This window comes from Strix aluco, chromosome 15 (assembly GCF_031877795.1).
Source record: "Strix aluco isolate bStrAlu1 chromosome 15, bStrAlu1.hap1, whole genome shotgun sequence".
Classification (NCBI taxonomy): Eukaryota; Metazoa; Chordata; class Aves; order Strigiformes; family Strigidae; genus Strix; species Strix aluco.
The window spans coordinates 10311562-10327030 of NC_133945.1; the positions used below are offsets into that span (position 1 = coordinate 10311562).

At 41.6% G+C, this 15469-nt stretch overlaps 1 protein-coding gene across 3 annotated transcripts in view; it reads left to right on the forward strand.

Moving 5' to 3' along the window:
• MAD1L1 (mitotic arrest deficient 1 like 1) overlaps positions 1-15469 on the forward strand; it is a 379581-nt gene that overhangs the window by 177038 nt on the left and 187074 nt on the right. For all 3 annotated transcript variants that reach the window (XM_074841020.1, XM_074841022.1, XM_074841021.1), the window contains exon 13: positions 12568-12624. In XM_074841020.1, the coding sequence (XP_074697121.1) occupies positions 12568-12624 (57 nt within the window). The remainder of the gene's footprint in view (positions 1-12567; positions 12625-15469) is intronic.

Sequence of the window (15469 nt, forward strand, 5' to 3'; positions counted from 1 at the left end):
CCTTGTCCTTCAGTCCTCTGGAAAAGTAGAGACAAAAACATATTTGTGCATTTCATACGTTTGAATGGCTTCATGTCTTTTTATCCCTCCTTCCCACACCCCATCCTCTTCTATTTCTTTATAGTTTTACCATGTTTCTTCTACCTTGTTAGCCACCTCCTTCCCTGCAAGCCGTTAAGCAGTAACAAGAGAAAACAAAAAAACCTTGCTGTTCCCTTCAAGTGCTTGCTTTGCATTTGTTGCCTATTTATAGATTATTCATTTAAGCCATGGTGGCAGTCAATTAGAAATATGGTGAATCCTCCTTTCAAGAGTGTGCCAAGAGAGGATCTTTTTAGTTTGTTTGCTTTTTTATGATTTTTGCTGGAGCCTCTACAGTCTGCTTGAATTCCATTGGGATTTGTTTATTTTGAATAAATTCTCAAATGAAAGCAGAAGAGTTTTGCTTCTCTTCAAGGAAGTTACAGGAGTATGACCATGGTGTGCAGGGATGTTTGATTTTATTTGAGGATGGTAAAAATGTATTTTATACAATTTTTTTTCTTCCAGTTGTCATTTTTTACTTTTTCAATATGAGGAATGTTGTTGGATATAGAGGCACTGTTAACCCCTTTTTTTTTTTTTTTCCATACAACTTCAGGCAAATTCTTCTTCTAAATCCTAGTCTGTTTGTAGTACAAAACCAGTGGGGTATAATATTATATTTGTAAATTGTGACTGGCTCTGTGGCCTTGCAAAGGACACATGATTTTTGTGCTTTGGTTCCTCCTCTTGTTGAGCGGGGTTGGTGCTAATCATCTTCAGTCCTTCATGGGGCGTTGGAGAGGTGGAGAAAGTTTATACTGGTGTATCCCAAAGAGTGAGGCAGGAGTTGTGGGTGAGACACAAGTACACAGGTGAGATGTTGCGTTAGAGCTACATTAATAAACTCAGCTGGACTTTTGCTGGCTCCATGGGACATGCTGAGGTGTGGAGTGTTGCCAAGGTTTTTGAAATGAAATTTGTCTTCAAGGAGGCTGGAAACCACTGATTTATGCAATACCTGGAAATGTAAGTGCTAGCATTCTCCTTCAAGGGTAGGAGCTCTTTGTTGTGGGTAGGTATGTGTTGGGAAAAGATATTTTGGGTTTTTTTTTTTAATGCCACATATTATTGGGAAGAACTAATGTTGTTTTTGATTTTCCAAAACAGATTCAGAAAGCAAATACTGTTTTAAACTGGGTCTCTGCATTTGCCAGAGCTTCTGCAGAATGGTTTTAGCAGTCAGTAGCTGTACTAGTTTGGTATGTTTTTCCCTTTTTTGTTCCCCCCCCCTACTGCTCTTTGTTTTTATGCCATGATACCCTGGCAGGACAACCAGGATGAGGCAGAGTCATCTGGGGGGCAGACCCAGAGAACAGGTATAAAATTCCTGTTTGGCGTCAAGTGTGAATACACCTTCTGCATCAAAGAGGAGATTCTCTCTGCTAAACTTGCTTTGCTCACAGTGCTGTACAAATAATACAAGAAAATGAAGGTACAGGATGAAGGAGGACAATTATCCTATTTTTTCATCTCACCTCCTGTGATAGGACTCAGTTCTTTGCTCTGGATCCTCCTAGGTCAGTCGGGTTTTGAGCAGCCGTCGGTGCAGATCAGCTGTGCTAAGCACACTGTGACATTTGGAAATTCCTGTCTGGAAGGGGAATTGAGCAATGAGCTTCTGCTAATTATAATAGCTATGTTTAAAATGTAATGTTTGCTTTATTGAGCAAAATCCAACTACACACCCAGACTAGAGACTGGAAATACTCTGGCAGCGGAGGAGACAGGTCCTCAAGAAACGCGTTCCCAGGGCGGAAGCAAGGGTAATACAAGCATTGCTTTGTCAGAGCAAACATTGCACGGTCTTGTCCAGGGGGGTGAATGTTGCTACCTAGCAACTTCCAAGAGTGTTTGAAATTTGTTGGAGACCCTCCGAGTCTTAGGCACTTTATCCACTGTTCTGCTGGATGCCAAATACACTGGCTATAATTTTTCAATCCAGGGGTAGTGCTGGCTTAAACCCCTCCTTGACCTTTATTTGAGCTAGCACAACCTGTGCAGTAGTAAAGATACCAAACTAGATGAAAATTAACCCAGAAGAAAAAAAAGTTGGATTTAAAGATGGTTCTTCACTTCCCTGATAGTATTTGTCAGCTGTCTTACAACAGTTGCACTGGGAAGTGTGCCGACACGTTTGAGGGCTCCTGTTGGGAGTGTGTTTGTGGGGATAGCAGTGAGATACAGTTAGGGACAGGGCTCACAGCACACACATACCATTAAAGACATCTTTTCTGAACTATCACCGCACAGCACCAGCTGCCAAACAGCCTTGGGCAACTTAGAGGAAGGTACTGCCATTGAGTGCTCTGGGGTGCTAAGGTCAGTATGAATTGTGCAGTAGCCTTGTTTTAATAGGTAGAAAGGTTAATCAAAGCAACTTTGATGTTAAGAGACTTGTATATAAAGAAACCTACAGCTGTGCTGCTGCTTAGCTTCCAATATTCTTTGTTTCATCCAACTACAGATCTTCTGGCTGGGGTCTAATCCATGCACAAAACCCTCTTCCTCACCATTGCTTCCACCTGGGGCAGAGGCTTTCCATCCATACTGCTTTTGTCTGAATTTCTATTCAGATTCTAACTCCCATGAAAAGCTTCTTTTAACTCATAACCAAGTATTAGTGTTTCTCTCCAAAGATACTGGCCATCCACTTGTGTCTTCAGAAGCATTGCCACCCTTAAACTATAGGAGTGTAGAGACCTCTTCTTGGCAAGCAAAATATTGTCCAGGTATTCAACTGTCGGCCCACTGAGAAGAAAATGTCGCCTTGTGGTTGGTAGCTCTTTGTACCTTTAAATTAAAAGTGACACACTCACATAAATCATTATAACAGTACTGTATGCAAACACAGTGCCTGGATCCAGAGTAGTTTTGAGATGACAGTGAATTGGGGTGAATACCCTTATTCTTGACTTTGAGAAGTGCAGTGACAATGAATCATTCTTAGTGATGAGATGCAGCAGTGCTGACTCATCGGGCTGAAATTAGAAGGGCTTTTTTAGGTAGAGATGTAATTCTACCATTTTTTCTGATGAATGGATAAGAGTGAACATTTTTGTTGGCTAATTTACAGACTTCATCAACTAAATGTTGTTTCTTTCCCTCTAGCTATCAAACTGACGGGGAGAGCGTAGGTCCAGGGAGGTGGTACTGGAAAAAACACGTAGGAAGGAGTGGCAGAGAAGTTCATAATTTGGTAGACTCGCTGGGTGTCATATTGGCACCACTTTTAGTTTTTGAGGTTCCCTTTTTCTGTGTTTGGTGAGTGCTAATGTTTGCTTTCATCAAGATAGGGTTTTTGGAGCCTGAACTCATTCTGCTGATAATCTAAAGGAGACAAAGAAAAAAATAATTGCTGGAGTTAAAATTTTGCCAGAAAGTTAAACGACTGCACAAACATTTGCTCCCTCCTTCCCTAACCAACTTCATTATTACATCTAGTGGCAAGGAATTCTGTTCCCATTTAGCTACTGTGTCTTCTGCTTGTAGTCTCTAGCACTGCTTCCCAGTTCAAGAAAGTTTAATACAACCTGAAGAAAACATCATGCTCACTGGATCCCAGAATCACTTACAGTACCAGTTTTCAGATCACTTAAATAGTGATGAATAACCAGATTCCCGGAGGTGCTACATTCATTTCAGAATCTGGTGCTGGTATCCCTTCATTTCGGCTTCAGAGATTTGATCACAACACAGTAAAATTAATTCTCTTTAGTGTCCTCCAAATGATTTGTATTCCTTTCCCTTTTTTTTTATTTCCCTGTGGAATGAGCTGATACTCTCCTAATGTTTTTTTAGTTGCACTAATATATTAATTATCTGTTTTACTCCTGGCAAGAGATTTGTGGTCATCTCTCAGTAGACAGGTTTTATGCCAGGTTATCTTTCTGCTGTTGGGCTAAAATTTTGCTAGGGGAGCAGCAAAAGAGAAGGGACTCCCTGCTACGATGCACACTCAGCTGCTTTTCTGAGGTAGGTGTATTTCTGAGCCCACAAAGAGAATATCAGTGGCAGAAGCCTCTCTGATGGGTGTTCCAGTGATGGGGAATGACTCCTCTGGAGAGTCCATCAGCAGCCGGCAGTCACTCGTGTGTGTCCAGGAGATGCTGTACTGGCCGACTGCATAATGCTCAAAGCAATTGGCTTGGCAGAGTTTCATCAGTCAGGCTGCCCTTTGCTGTTGAGGAAGCAGCTGCAAGCTCACATTTTTGTTAGGCACTGTATTCTCTCCCCAGGGGCTGCAGCACCATTTGATTAGGACAGAGGGAAGGAGACCTATCACAAAAGTGTATTATTCCCAGCAGAGCTGTGCTAATCTTTTGGTCTCTGTGCTCTGTCTTAGCAAGGTGTTGAACGAAAACATCAAGGAAAAACAGGAGGAGAGAGGAGTCGCTCAGCTGTTGCCCTTCAATCTCGCCTCAACCTCGGCTGCAGCTCAGAGAGTAAAACAACAAATGCTTGGTCTTGTTTTGAAATGTTTTTGCAAACCTGATACTTTTTTGTCACATGAAAAATCTGGTAACACCTGAGTCCCTTATTCTCCTACCTCCCTGCTTTCTTTGTAAGTGTTTCTGTCTGGCATAGGGCTGTCCGATCTCCAGAGACTCATCCTTTCCTGAATATAATGCTCTGCATTTTCCATCTCCCAATTTGCTTTGGTATTGTGTTCCTTACCTGACAGCGTCTGCCTGGGAGATTGAGAACAGTGTTGATGGAATAGATTTTGAGAAGTTCAGAGTCTTTCTCTAAATTTTGCATTTTATTGGAGTTGGGAAGGTCACCTTTGCTTTGAGGATCAGGGAGATTAGGTTACCGCAACCTCCAAACATGGAAGTGCTCAAGTTCTGTACTTAACATGGTGCTTAATCCCTTTACTGCCCGAGTGGTGTGGCCCATCAGGTGCTTTTATGTCAATAGTGACACCTCGTGCTCAGAGATTACCTCTGGTCACAGATTTTTGTGTGGTTTTACAGAGTGAGTATTATCTTTACATTAGAGAGAGAGGAAAAAAAGGAGTTTCAGAGAGTTTAGTACTTTAACCCCAGGTCTCTCAGCAGTTGTTGAGCAGAGGGGGAACAAAAGCCAGATCTCTGCTGCAGAACTATGCAGCTTATTTTAAGCTAGGTCAAGTGACTTGCCAGGAATAAGGATATGGGCAATTTCTGCTTGAAATCCTGTCTTCCTCGTATCAGTTGTTCCACGGGTATTTTGTTTACACCCTTTTCTCATAGCCTAACCAGTGAGAGTTTGGTGTGATTTCATGATAATAAGCTTACTGTCAAGAATTCTTGACATTACTAAGTAACTGTATCTCTTAAAAGAGAAGGAGAAAGATTGGTCTGTCCTTGAGACTTAAGAGGAAGAGAAAGGTTTAGTTATCATCTCTTTGTCCAGTAAATCTTGATGGTATGTTGACAGGAGCCCATATCTTGCAGATGCTTTCCCTGTAATTATAACTATGACTTCAGCAACTTTTCAATTTACAGTATCATTTTTTTGTTTAGCACCCAAGAGCCTTTGCTTTATTCATCCTTCATTTTGGTAACCAGCTGCTTTTTGTCTCTCACTTGGGGGCGGCATTTCCCTGCTGCACATCAAATCCAGTAGAAAACTGGTTCTCAAAGAAGTAGCAGCTCTTGCTTTTTTGATGAAAAACACTCTTCACTGCTCTGCACAAAGCAGTAGCTTTCAGTCCCTGGGTGTTGCGGTTTGCCATGATGCCCAGGGCACGAGTCCCTGGAGATGTGGGACATCTTGCTTACAGGCATTCTAGTTTCCTGTGTTCCCTGTCCTTGGTTGGGGTAGAATTAAGAAAGACGAAATTACATGGACAACCACATAAGCTGTGGCCTAAGACACATGCTTTTCATTGAGCTGTAAGCCTATCCACATAGTATAAATTATGTCAGTAAGTAATGGTCTCTGTTTTGCCTATTGTAACTTTTCTGCAAGTCAGAGTGAGTGTCGCTTCACTGTATATAAATTTCTGAAACACATTCAGAAGTTGTTGGGAAATTTTCCCCTTTACCTATGCATCAGACTGAGCCTCCCGCTGCCTCGAATCCAGCTCCTGTAAGATAACATGGTGTTTTTAATGCTTTTGAGACAGCACCAGAGTTTATTTGTAGGTGTTATTTCCTACTTTATAAAGGATGTGCATTTGATTTTATAACCAGAAGAACTTTCTTGAGAAAAGCAAAATTGAATCTGTAAAGCAGCAAGGAAATTATTTAGCAATGTCTGATACTAAACTGTCTTCCTGATTGTGATCCCAACTGATGCAGTTTTGTGAAAGATCAGTAATTTCATCAGCAAAGCATCAAAATACTTTAAATTAGAAATGACCATTTAATCCAGTGTAATTTTGTAGTGCACTTCAGAGATGCTAAAACAACACTGTACTGCTACCAATCTGCAGCAATGGTGTGCTGATGGAGTGAAGGCAGGAGGCATTGGCTAGCATGGTATTGATGGATATATGACTTGAAAGTATAAACAGGCAAATGCATGCATTAACTGTTGAAAGCTGAATCCCATGGGTGAGATTTCGGATTGAACACTAATGAAAATTTCATTTCAGTTCTCACAATATTTTAATATGCAGGATCACAGTATGCAAATAAACTGAAGTCTAACTGCAAGTGGCTGATGAGTTACTTCTGTCTCAGTCTCTGCCACCCCCATAAGTAAGCTGTCTGTGGCTTTTGTGAAATCAAAGTTTTCCTCCTGTTTTCCCTACAAGCCAGGATCTTATAAAAATATCTTTGTGTGTGAGATAATTAGTGACTGCAACCTTCACTTCAAAGTGTTCTCAATTATATTCCTCTGCTCCATGTAACCCATCAGCGTCGTGCATAGAGCTACATGGTTTTTAGATTGGATTGAATTGTGTTACAATCAGTGCTTTCTTTATCAAAACTGTCCTGGGAGTGCAGCCATGTTTTTGGGTTTCCTTCTGTATTTCAGCTGCAGCTTTGATGCACCGTATTTTCCTGTTTGTCCTGAATCTGATAGAAAGAGGCAATGTCCTTTTTTTTCCTTCTTCCCCAGCTTATAGCATCAGATTAGATATGTTGGCTTGGACCCTGTTATAGATCACATCACACTTTAGCCACACATTAAGGCCATCTAGCTTGAGCCAAGAAGCTTCACCTTGTATCTTCTTTTGTAAGTGAACAGATAAATAAGTTACTGTGAAATTACCCAGGGAACGGGGGGGGCAGCCAGCACAAGGAAATTGAAATGATTTGGCATGTTGGAACATACAAGATTCCACATTTCTGTGATCAGTAGATGATATATCCTTGTAAATTTAAATTGTGTGTTAACTTTCTCAAAGAGGAGGGGCAAGAATTTATCTTAGAAGTTAATTAATTTGAAATAGCTATTAATTAGCATTATACCTAAATTTGCCAATCATCACACTTGACTTGAATTTGCATACAACTGTTGCATATAAAATAGTGATAAGGGTATCTTGGGCTTTGGTGTGCTGTAAAAATGCCACATTTTGCAGCTGTGTTACAGCTCTGCCAGGCTGAATCTCCTCCTGTTCCCCTCCCATGCGCTGGTGCTGCCCTTCCAACAAGTGGCCTTCCTTCTGGGGACCTGAAAGTGGGATTTATAGCTGTGAAAGCACAACCCCAGAATAGGCAGCTATGTATATTCTCAGGTATTTCACCCTGATGAGGAAAAACAAAAATGACTCTTTCTAATTTGAGGCAGTGAATGTGCTGCTTGTTTCTCTCCCTTCTAAACTACCTACGTTGTATTAATGTGACTGTTAAGATAATCATGTTTTTTGATGAAAGCGTAAGACTAAAATGATGTTTCCAAATGAAGGTTGTTTTGATTTATTCCCTGTATGCAGCATGCATAATTTTGCTTCCCTAACTCTTTGAAGCAAGCTTTAATTTTATGGCTTTGGCTGTTGCTACTACTGTGCTGTGCCGTACCTATGAGCTATTTAATGTGCAACATCGAGGAGTAAATTAATGCAGGTCCACAAAGAGAGCGCTTCGATTTGCTAATTGCTTGTAGAGTGGAGGGTATTGTTGTGTGGAGAAAGACTGTTCATTAGAGATCGAGTAGCTAATTTTTTCCTACAAGTGAGTCTCACATTTGAGCTGTTTGCCTATCGGTCAGGGCAGTAGGCTCACGTTCAGCCCCTGGAGAAGAGTGTGGGGCTGTTGATGCAGTTGGTGTTAACACCTGTGTTCTAACCACCAGATTGCTTTAGTTTCATTCATTACACCCTCCCTGACCAGCCTCCTCCTCCTCCAGTGCTGTCAGTGAAGGCTGACTTTTGGAAGGTGCAGAAGACAAATTATTGAAGCAGGGAAGCAAGCTAAACAATTCAGAAATGGCTCCTTAGGAGCTGAATCGGTTCCTCTCCTTGGAAACCGTTCCTGCTCCTCTTTCAGCCCTGAGCTGCAGTATCCCAGTGCAGCCAGAGCACAGGTTATCTTTCCCTTCCTGCCGCTCTCTTTTGAGGATGACAGTAGCATTGACAGTAGATTAGACTGTGTTGTCATGTAAGATGAATGTTTTGAATTGACAAACCCTTTTTTTGGAGGCTTATAGTAGTTGACTGAATACTTGAGAGGATTTTTTTTTTCTTACTTTGCTACTTGATTTTCTTTTACCTGCTTGTGCTGCCTTCAGTGGACAAATGGGACTTTACATGTATTTGTATATCTGATTCTTAATATCTGTTTGCTTATCAGATTTCTTAATGCTTGAGCTCGGTGATCTGTGGGAAATTAACATGTGTATTAAGTAATGAGAATTTCCTTGGAGCTTTAAGTAACTTTTATGCATAGTCAGAAAATTCAACACGCAAGTCTATCCTACTGCGAGATTCCTGAGATACCAAGGTGAATGTGATCAATTGAAGTCTGTAAAACAGAGCTGGGTTATATATAGGTAGGACATTGCTTTTCCCAGTGTGAAACTCTGAGATGGGACTGGCGGACGGCGCCAGCAGTTTGTCCTGCAGGTAACCCTCCTGTGCCTGCTGGCGCAGCGGTCAAGGACTCTTGCACACCATCTCCTTCCTAACCACCTGAACTGGCTCGGGTTCATTGCTTGTGCTTTTGTTGCCTGCAAGTGCCCAGAGATGGCTGAACTGAGAAATCCAACAGTTCATTTCTGCATAAGTAAATTCTAAGAAATAACACTATTTCTTTCAGGTCTTTGCTGCTAAATGCCCAGAGTGGGACTGGGTGTAGGGGCTCAGCACACTGTCAGGCACCATTCCAGGGCCCTCTGCAGCTCCTTCCTTCCATGGCTGTGGTGGCTGGCAGCTCCTCCGAAGCACTCTGATTAAGTGAGATGTGGGGATAAGTTCAGAGCCTAATTTCTTCTTCATAATTAAAAATGTGTGCATCTGTCATGCTGCTGGTGATTAGGTTGTATTTTCTTGTGGCCTAGGAGGAATATGGCAGTGAATCACTTCGCAAGCAGCTGTCCTCTAACAGCTGAGCTAGGTTCAATATTTGATTTAAGCTAATAAAAAGTCTGGGGTAGGGCTAATGTTTACAAACTGGATGTGATAAAGCATTCAGATCATCTGTTTCGCAGCCAGGCGAGAGGAGGCACAGGGGACCCCACCGAAAGGTTGGGCTTTGTCTTGTGCTTCCACGCCTGCCTGCATATGTGGGCGCAGGCAGAGAGCAGGCAAGTCAGGAGGGTCCCCGCTCCGGTCTGCGAGTGCATCAGACAGCATCAGCTGTGCTGGAAAAGCCTCCATGTTTCCAGCTGTATCATTGTAAAAGCTCTCAATGTATTAAATATGTCCCTTTTGCTCTTCTGTGAGAGTTATAGTCAAACCATACATTTAAAAATCTTTTAATCTTCATAAATCATTTCTTCCAGCAATCTAGTAAGTTCAGTTGCTGTTCTCTGAATTCCCACTAGTTAGCTACTCTTTCCCTTTGAGATGAGCTGCCTAGAAATGAATGCAATGAAGAAAACCTACTTTGTGATTTAATTCTTATCTGATTGCTTCTCCAAATCATATTGATCTGCTGTTATCATGCTGCTGTTGTGGACTTGCTCTCCAGGTTTGCCTTTAGGTCTCTGCTGGCATAGCAGCTTGAGAGGTTTGTATTTAGTTATTTTCTCCAAGCCATATTATATATAAGGTAAATTATGGAATATTTCCTGCTTGTATTTCTAATTTCTCCCATTCCTTTGTATTCTCTCTCTCCTGTCCAAAAGTTTTCGCAGCCTCTTCCTGAAGTAAAATGTCAGGGTCTTTTCTGTTCTTTTTTTCTTAATTTTGTCAAGGTCTTGTACTTTAAAATGCTCTTATATCCATCTAGTTAAACAGGTTTCTAGGGAACTGTTGTGTTCATATTATAAAGAAAAATATTTCCACTGTGAAGGGGACCAAAGCTTGGCACAGGTTGCTCAGAGAGGTTTTGGACTTCGCCTCCTTGGAGATACTCGGAACCCAGCTGACCAAGAGCCCTGAGAATCCTCATGTAGCTGACCCTGCTCTGGGCAGGGGATTGAACTGTCCTCTTCCAGTCTGAATTACTCTGTGATTCTATAGAAGTCTGTACTATCAGGAGGCTGAACAGAGACAGGACCCTCAAATTCAGAAATGGTAGCTACTGTAAGCAAACATATAATTCTTAATGGCTCTTTACATCTAGTTTAGAATAGGCCAGTAGTTCCCCTCTAAAGGTCATCTTCATATAGGTAAGGCTAATAAATATACAGAAAAGTTGGGGTTGTTTTTGATCAAAAATATTCAGTCGGTCTTGGGGTGTTTTGCAAAGGCTGTGCTAGCATCTCTCATAAATAACATCTCTAGGGACGTGTTTTCTAACTCTTCTTCATGCCACTTTTTTCTGGCATCAGCCTGCTGGTGTAATTCTACCCGATTCAGTAGTAGCAGGGAAAAAAGTCTTTCTCAGGTGTCTGCAAATTTATAGTTCCCTGAGGTTTCAGCATCAAACTTGGTGATAATTTCATTTTTTCTTCTCACTTGCTTGTACATGCACTCTCTGTTTGGTTAGGACTGGCATCTCCCGCTGTGTTTAAGAAGTGTGTTTCATTTCCCTGTGCCGGGTCCCAGGCTTGTATGAAAACCCTTTTCATCTTATTTGAGTGAGGATAATGTCACATCATCCTAGGCCCTGCACAGCAAGAATCCGTAACTTTTTCAGTTTCTACTCTACTTTGGGGCCAGGGAGGTCTTGAACTGTTTGGGTGGTTGTTTGCAAAATTAAACTTCTGCTGTGCTGAACCCTAAGACCGTAATTTTTTTGTTTGCTTGCATTTCAGTGCAGTTAGCCTTCAAAGCTTAATGTTTTCCTTTTCATTGTAATAAACTGCTTGCTATTTGTCTCTGGTTTGGATGTAGTACTCAAAAGACCCATTTAATGTGTGGCGAGAGATTGTTAGAGGGACTCTGGGGGGTTTTAATGAATATCTGCTTGAAATTACATGAATTAGTTTGTAGGAAAGTTAGGGGTTTTTTTAGTTCTTGTTTGTTTATGTGGTTTAAATTAGCTTCTCTGTCATCAGTTGTGACTATTTTTTGGGCTTTCTGCTAACCAGAGGAAGGCTGATTGCAGGCTGGAGAAGTGGTGTGAAATAAAAGATGTGGGAAGTAGTAGCACTCAAGTAGTGTAAGTGCTTGTCTTAGCCATCTCCAAAGTATTTTGTTTAAAATCCCTTTTCATAAACAAAGCTCCTCCTCTGAGTCAGGTTCCCATTTCTTCCTAAATTATGCAGGGATAAGATAAGATAGTTTCACTCTGGTTTAGGGTGCTTTACACTTCAAATTTCCTCTTGAAAAAGAAAAAACCTTGTGTTGGGACTTTTTCTCACAGAAATTCAGTAGGATTATGTTCCAGAGAGGATTTTCTCGGTATTCTACCACAACAGTTTCAGAGGCTGCCAAACCCAACCTTGTACCTCAGCACTTCAACAGAACGTTTTCTATGAAGTTATCTTCACACACAAACACACCTAGCAGGAGCAGTGAAGCAAACCTCTTCTTTCCCTAAAGTTAAGCTTGGCAGCTGGGTGGGTTTTAGACCACCCTTCCTGCAACTTCCAAAGAAATGGAGAGGAGGCACAGTTGTCTGACTGGACTAATAGGATTTAAATTTTGTATGGCTAATCCAGTGGATTTCCTCTCTGCAATAAAAGTCGTCTTTCTTGTGTATGTAGGCTGCAGCTCTTTGGGTCAGGATTGTCTCATGGAATGGGATGCTGCCAGGACATAACAAGACCCAATGCTTATAATTCCTTTTCAGTGCTGTGAAGATCATCTTGCCCTTGGTGGCTTTGGTTGGAAGGGAACAGTGCAGTCCTATTAAACATCCAAAAATATGTCCCAGTCTTAAGGATATGGTGTAGTTGAGAACTGTCAGTGTTAGGTTAATGGTTGGACTAGGTGATCTTCAAGGGCTTTTCCAACCGAGATGCATCTGTGACTTCATTTTCTACCTTTTTGTCTTGAAGGCTCAGCTGTCTCAAGTTCTGGAAGAAGTGGGAAATCATAAGCAAAGAGCAGAGATGGTAAGTGTTCATATTTTTTTTTTTTTTTAATTGTTTTACAGAGCAGTAACATATGCAGAGTTCAGTTCATTCAAACAGTGGATCAGTTCCAAATATTCAGAAATGAATAGCAAATAAGCATTGTAAAAGTTTCTATTGTTTTTGCTAGTCTTGGCACAGACTGTCTTGGTGCTCACCTGGAACAAGTGTTGGATGAGATCTAATGGTCTGTCTTCCTTTTTTCAGCAATTTCCTTTCCCTTTGTTAGCAGCTCTAGATCAGAAGCAAGGATTTAATTTCATCCTGAATTAACTCCTTTCTTTGAGGACCTTTGATTAAGTCTCAAGTTTGCAAAGGACAAGCAGATGAGATGCAACAGAATTACAACAAACTAGTGTTTTATTGAATCATAGAGTGGTTTGGGTTGGAAGGGACCTTAAGGATCATCTAGTTCCAAGTCCCCTGCCGTGGGCAGGGACACCTTCCACTAGACACTTCCACAAAGTGTTCGACCTGCTGGGTTTTTCTATTGTAGTGACAGTTCCCTCAAGGACCAAAAATAATAGAGGCCAGAAAACCAGACAGTAGGGCGCTTTATGTGCAGTTGCATGACAATTACATATGATTCTTCATACTTGGGAATAAATGAGGTGTCAGCTATTAAGCTGTTTTGTGAGCCAATGTTTTTGCTAATGGTGAGTTGTGGGATTCCTGCAACTTTTTCTAGTCACAAGAAAAACCCGAGTAGTATCCAAGATGTAGACATCCATTCTGTAGATGTGTTTTACACTGAATTAATTTCGTTACTAATGAAAAAATGGGTATGAATCACTGGCTAGTAAGTAGGTGCTAAACAGTTTTGCTCTAAAACCGAAATCATAAACTACAGTGCCATCACTCGTCTTTTTAGACTTCTACTTATCTCTACTAGGGCACTGAAGGGCAGAGCTAGTATGTCCTGTTGTACTATTAATAGGTTGCCATACGTCTGCTAGTTTCTTTTTTTTTAATTTGTACTCTTTGCTGTTTCAACATCAGATTTTCTATAATGAGGGTGTTAATTGATTCCAATTCTGGGGTGGTCTTACATTGTGGGCAAATATTTTGTATGCTCAGCCGCTTTCTTCATGACACAGGTCAGAACTGATATTTCCAAAGAAAACTGAATTAATCCTATTTACCATCTGATTTCATTACATGCTGCCTTGTTATAGTTTTAAATTCTCTACAATCAAATTTGCATTGTGCTCACTGGATGTATTAGAGGATAAATTTGCTGTTATGTTTTAAATGTTCTGATGTGTAAATTTTTTAAACATTTCAAAGTTTTTCTTTTTGGCTCGTTAAGCCTGGGTTTTGAGTTACTTGTTTGCCTTCAAAAGTTTGTTATATTAAACGGGCTAGCACACTGCTGAAGAAACTGGAACTTCCAACGTTAAAGCATTAATTGGTGTTGTGCATCATCCATCAGCAGAGGATAAAGCAGCAGTCAGTGTTCAGTGCCTATTCCCAAGGGTTACTCAGCAGAAAACTGCAGGTCTTGTGATCTTCCAATAAAGTTTACCTCAATCTCACGCGAATAGGCTGTATTCTGTGGTGCTTTAGACGATGGATTATGACGTGTGGGCTTTATTCAGTGTTTTGAATTTTGTTCAGTACATATAAGTAAAGTGCTTCATCCCGAGGAGGAGAGATTGTTTTTCCTCTTCTTCCCTTTTGAGGAGAAACATGACAGTGTAGTTCCATCTTCTCACTGGTGGTAGATCATTCTCCTCCACCCCCAGGTAAAATCTCCCTGGTAGGGAAAGATGTGTCACTTCTTGTCTCCTACAGTGCTCGGGGTGGCAGAGGTCTGTCCCCCTTGGATGGGGCTCTTCCATTACCTGCCTGCCCAAGGACTCCAGCACTTGTACCATCAGCCCCACTCTCCTCCCTGCCATCCAACAAAATGTTCTTTACATGTTGGGTTTTCTTTCTCCCCCCTTTCCAGATCAGGGGCTCACCTGGATGGCCTTATTTTCAGACTCTCTTAAAGTTTACGCTTCAGCAGTTGTTTGCCTGATTTGGATTCCTGGCATCTCGCCTTCCTTTTCATCCCCCTCCCTCTTTTTCACCCGTGATCCACTGCTTGTTTGATGTTAAGCCTCTGCAGCTGGGGGGATGCAGAAGGGCTCGTCCTGCTCTGGGTGCTGACAGATGTGGATCTTGCTTTTCATCAGCCATCCTGCAAACAGACTTATGGCCCTAAGTGAAATGGAATAAACACCTGTCAGGTGCTATCATACAGTCTGATGGGTCTTTGGGCTGCTTCTGAGATAAACCTCTGTAGAGGTGACATCTTTACTGCCACCTTCAAGAGTGCTAATGGCTTTGCCACCCTCCCCAGAGCATGGGAAAGGAAGCAATGTGCTCTGGGGGCTAATGAGCTAGCGGATTGGATCTCACTGATGAGTTTGATGGGGTTTCTTGTATGTGATGGGAAGCATCTTACATGCCCTGGTAAATAATTCATTCTTTACATAGCAATATTTAAAAGTAAAATACTTGTGGGATAAATCTGATAGGATTGTGGCCTCAGTAAAGACAGTATCCGCGTGCTCTGTGACCTTGGGAGGAGAAGGCCCTCGTTCAGGGAACTGTGTCCACGGGGATAATATGAGATGGAGGGTGGTGTGTGCTGCAGGGGATGCTGCACTAGACCAGGGCACAAGGTCATGCTAGCGGAAAGTGGGATGGACTTGCTGCTCTTAACTGCCATTGAGTACTCCAGCATGTGATTTCATTGCTTCTCAGCTAAAGTGGGTTTACTACTGGAAGAACAAAAAAAAAAAAGAAAAGAAATTTAAACATCTTCAGCTAATTGCAG